General features: G+C 35.0%; 1 protein-coding gene across 2 annotated transcripts in view; it reads left to right on the top strand.

Moving 5' to 3' along the window:
• LOC115212997 (tenascin-X) overlaps positions 1–5,000 on the top strand; it is a 113,380-nt gene that overhangs the window by 94,674 nt on the left and 13,706 nt on the right. For both annotated transcript variants that reach the window (XM_036506804.1, XM_029781887.2), the window contains exon 33: positions 4,565–4,631. In XM_036506804.1, coding sequence (XP_036362697.1) covers positions 4,565–4,631 — 67 coding nt within the window. The remainder of the gene's footprint in view (positions 1–4,564; positions 4,632–5,000) is intronic.

Here is a 5,000-nt window from a genome sequence, read left to right as displayed (position 1 = left end):
TTTGAACACATTTGCTCTCATTAACAAGCTCTCTATTATGTTTCTTTTTGTGTTGTAAATATTGTACAAAATCAAATTCGATGACTGGCGTTCATGCTAGTGGAGTGCAAAGAGCACCATATGAGTGTGATCATTGACAGAGCAGCTAACCAGCTTCCATGTCAGTGGCACATAAAAGGCACCATTCAAGTGTGACCATTACCAGCATCGCCTTACTGGAACTCGAGCCCCGTGCTAGTAGGGTGTTAAGAGCACCATCCGAGCGTGATCGTTGCCAGAGCAGCTATCTGGTCTCCATGCCGGTGGCACATAAAAGACACCATTCGAGCGTGATTGTTACCAGCATCGCCTTACTGTCACGTGTGCCGGTGGCATGTGCAAAAGATTTGAGTGAGGTCGTTGCCAGTACTATCTGACTGGCCCCGTGCTGGTGGCACATAAAAGCACCCACTACACTCTTGGAGTGGTTGGCATTAGGAAGGGCATCCAGCTGTAGACACTCTGCCAGATCAAAATTGAAGCCTGGTGCAGCCATCTGGTTCGCCAGCCCTCAGAGTCAAATCGTCCAACCCATGCAAGCATGGAAAGCAGATGTTAAACGATGATGATGATGATTATAACATGATTTCTAGAATGTTTTTCTTCTTTATTTATGTTGTTTATGCTGTTGAGCATGATAGGTTGATGTATTGGACAATCTGGTAAGAAGGAAGTTCATAGATTTAGTATGTGCTACTTTGAATGTATTTATTTGGATCCAGGTTTGTAGGTTGGAGTAGGTGTGCTTGCTGTTATACCTGGGGAGTGATGAGAGAATTTTACTTTAATATCATTTGCATGTGTGGCCGATGTTGCTGTGTGTATGTTTTTTGGAAAAAGCTGGTGAAAAGATGGAATCTGATGGAACACCACTTAGGAACTTGGAGATTCTAGATATAGTCTACATAGAATTTGAAGCCTCCAAAACAGTTTGTTAGTATTTTGTTTATAAGTAGGTAGTAAAGTTGATATCAATGGTTGTTTTTAAGGCTTTTGTTTTGTAAGTGTATTGAAGGCATCATTAATCTTTATGTAACATTTGTAAGTAGTAAGGTACTAGAGTGTTGAGAGTAACAGTTTGAATCCGGGTCGTGAGTTGGAAAGTGAATGTAAACAATGGTGATGTCAAAGAACAAATTATTATTGTATCTTTTAAGGATATGCATAAAGGATGGGCTATGTATATTTATTTCTGATGAGTGTTTCTCAAGTTTATGGTAACTGTTTTAATTTTATCTGATTTTCATAATCTGAAATCTGAGTACTTGGTAATGGTCAGCTTAGGACTATAGTAGAAAACACTTGTCCAAGGTGCTGTGCAGTGAGACTGAACCTGAAGCCACATGGTTGCAAAGTATACTGCTTAACCACACAGCCATGCTTGCACCACTAATGTGTAAATTAATATATTAGATCTGTCAGAGATTATGCTTTGTAATATTTAGTTATGGTTTAGAAAATTTTGTCCTTTTATATGCTCTGAGTTCAAATCGTGAGTCAACTTTGTCTTTCATCCTTATAGGGTTGATAAAATAAGTAACAGTTGAACAGTGGGGTTGATGTAATCGACTAGTACCCTCCCACGAAATTGATGGCCTTGTGCCAAAATATGAAACTAATATTTCGTTATGGTACTTTACATTCTGAGTTCTAGAACTACATTATCTCATGTGTCCTTTTTCTCAAGATGTTTGGTTATGACTTTAAGGAAATGTTGTTACTATTTCTGGTCAATAGAGTGAACAAATAGAAACCTTTTTATTGGTACAAGATATGAACACTTGAAGATATTGAATAATGCAATAATTCTTGAGGTCATAAATGTTCTAAGTGTATGTTTGTTTTTGATTGGCCTTGAGACTTTTTATTGCTCTTCCAGTGTCTAATGGAAAGTTAAAGCACATGATATAATATTCATATCATATATGTTGTATTTTTCTTATCTTGTACCCAGAAGTGAAATGGGAGATTGTTTTTGGTATAGTTATGATGGTGAAGTGATGCTTGGCAAGGAATTATTATAGTTAGTTTTGTGAGATTCATATCAAAGTTTTGAGCATGATGGAACAGTTGGTGAGGTTGATGGTAGTATGTATCTATATATTTAATACATGAATATGTTTTGTGTTGTTTGTCGCTAACACTATTTCTATATAAGCTATTTGATTTACTTTGATCCTTCCATATGTTTCACATGGACATAGGAACATTATCTGACTGTTGTTGCTGTTGTTGTACTGTTGCTGCAAACCCTAGCTTCCCTGCACACTAGAGGATGTGAACATTATATTCCAAGATACTGAAACTTTTATTAATCATGTAGTGTCATCATTTTGTATTGTTGAATATGGTATCTGTTTAGATCTGAATGGTCAAAGCCTGAATCTTTGTTAACAAACTCAGACTAATATCACTGATGGAATGGTATGTCTTTCAGATGATAGGTCCACTTATGATTGATGGCATTTTAATTGTTTTTAATCAACAGGGAAAGCATTCCCTATGACCTTCCATAGGCCTTCAAGACTTGTATGAGAGGGAAAAAGAGGTATCTTCAAACAGATAACCTGCCCTGAATGCTTGTAACAAAGTAGATGCCACTAAATGCACTGAAGATGTGAGATGATGAGTTAAATGTACCACCCACATAGACCATGGTAGGATTTGAACCCAAATCTCAAAAGGCTGAAACGTATACCATCAACCATCCAATTAAAATTGCCTACAGTTTCAGTAATTCATTAACCCATTGCCTTATTATTTCTCTATTTCAAGAATATCATTTTTCATGTTTTATAAATGTCTTTTTTTCTGTCATTCATTTCCTTTCTTTTTCATATAATCTAATAGATGCTATTAAATCTGTCATTCCCAGAGCAGATAAACTACTCTATATTGAGCCTTTCTTGTGTACCATAGTTTCTTCTCTAAGAAAGTTGGTAGAGATCAAATATTTAAGTGAACAGGTGTTGGACTCTCATGCATAGCATAATGATACACTTTTATTAAATATGCTAATGTTTCACACCTATATATGTACAATATTGTTATTCTCTCATCACAATTTCAGTTAGTACAGTGAAGTATATGCTTAACAAAGGAAATCTAATAAAACTGGAACATACTCAGAGTTATCTTCTATATTTGCTGAAATTATCAAAACAATAGTAGTATTTGTACTAATATTATATAATCTAAGTATTTCTAACTAGATATTTGTTATTCACCAAATTAAATACATTAACAATAGCCTAATGGTCAACTCAAAAGTCTTGTATTCAACTCCAATGCAGGCATTTCATTATATTGGGTCATCCCATAAATAATGCAGGTTTTTATACTTCTTTTATTTTTCAAATTAAGATAAACAAAATTCTTTTTTAATCTAAATTATACTCTCCTTCCTTTTCTACAATGCTCTTCCATCTATCTGGTAAACTTGCAAGGACCCTCTTTCAAAATTCACTTGTCCGTGATGAAAAATACTCCTCCAGTACTGTTCAGACCTCATCTACAGAATTCATATTTTTTCTGTCCAAATAATTTTGAAGACTGCAGGATAAATGATAATCAGAAGGGGCAATATCTGGCGAATTTGGAGGGTGGGGTATAGTTTCCCATTCAAACTGTTCCCACCTTTGAAATGTCATCATTGCTGTAGTATGTAGCCGAGCATTATTCTGATGGAAGAACACCTTTCGTCTTGAAATCAAAGAGGGTCGTCTTTCTTCTAGCACTGACACTTAAGCTGCTCAGGCTGCTTGCAGTAGATCTCCTTTGTTATTGTTTGATTTGGGTTTAAAAGTTCAAAGTAGACTAAACCTTTCATATCCCATCAAACAGATAACAATACTTTACATGGGCGAAGACCTTCTTTAGCCTGGAGTGCCCATGTTTCTCCTTTCCCTACCCACTGTCTTTGCCGCTTGACATTTTTTTAGAGAACCCATTTCTCGTCATCAGTCACTATTCAGTCCAAATCTTTTAGGCTGTAGTTTCTGGCACAGAATTTCTGGAACCATCATTGACACTGGTTTATTGTCCAATCCCCATATACTGCTTTAATATTCCTTGCACTTTCTGTTGCATAGTTGCCCTTATTGAATGCATAAAGTAAAATATGCTGAATATGCTCCTTTGTCACTTCCATTATAGCTTTGAAAAATAACTGTAAAAATCAAACTGCACTCTTCAGAACTTGCACTAAGGATAAGTCCAAGGTTTTATAGTAAGTTGATGCAGATAGTTTATCCCATTCCCTCTGACTTTTAGTTCATGCAATTGATAAGATCGCATTATTTATGGCATGACCCAATATTTATGGGCAAAATACTTGATTCTTCAAATGTTGTCATTTATTTATGAAATCAATATTTACTTTCATTCATACATACATGACATGTACATAAACAAACACACACACACATACACACACACACACACACACACACATGTATATATGTTTCAGCTGTTGGCAAAGAACATATAATTGCAATTATCTTTTTGTGTCTTTGTTTTATTACAGTAACACTTCAAGTGTCTGTTCCGGCCGAGGAGACTGCATTCTTGGACTGTGCCGATGTCATAAATTTGTAAATATATAGTTTCTTTTTTTCATAATACTTTAATTTGTCTTCGATCATCCAAACTTTACTTCCTTGCACAGCCGATGTTAATTTGTTTCTATTAGTCAAAGGAAACCTATTTATAAGTCAAAATCAATATCACACACACACACACACACATACTACATACATGTATGTGCATATATATATATATATATATATATATATATATATATATATATATTATGTTATATAATTAGGGTTCAGTAAAATAGTTTACTTTACCACACACCGAACTTTTAGAAATAGCAGACAAAAATTTTTAGCTATTTCCTCTACTATAAGAAAGTCTCCCAGACAATGTATACTCAAAAATAATTCACGCAGGTATAGAGG

Source organism: Octopus sinensis, linkage group LG1 (genome assembly GCF_006345805.1).
Source record: "Octopus sinensis linkage group LG1, ASM634580v1, whole genome shotgun sequence".
Lineage (NCBI taxonomy): Eukaryota > Metazoa > Mollusca > Cephalopoda > Octopoda > Octopodidae > Octopus > Octopus sinensis.
Note: the sequence above shows the minus strand (reverse complement) of the source record. Positions and strands in the feature narration are given on the sequence as shown.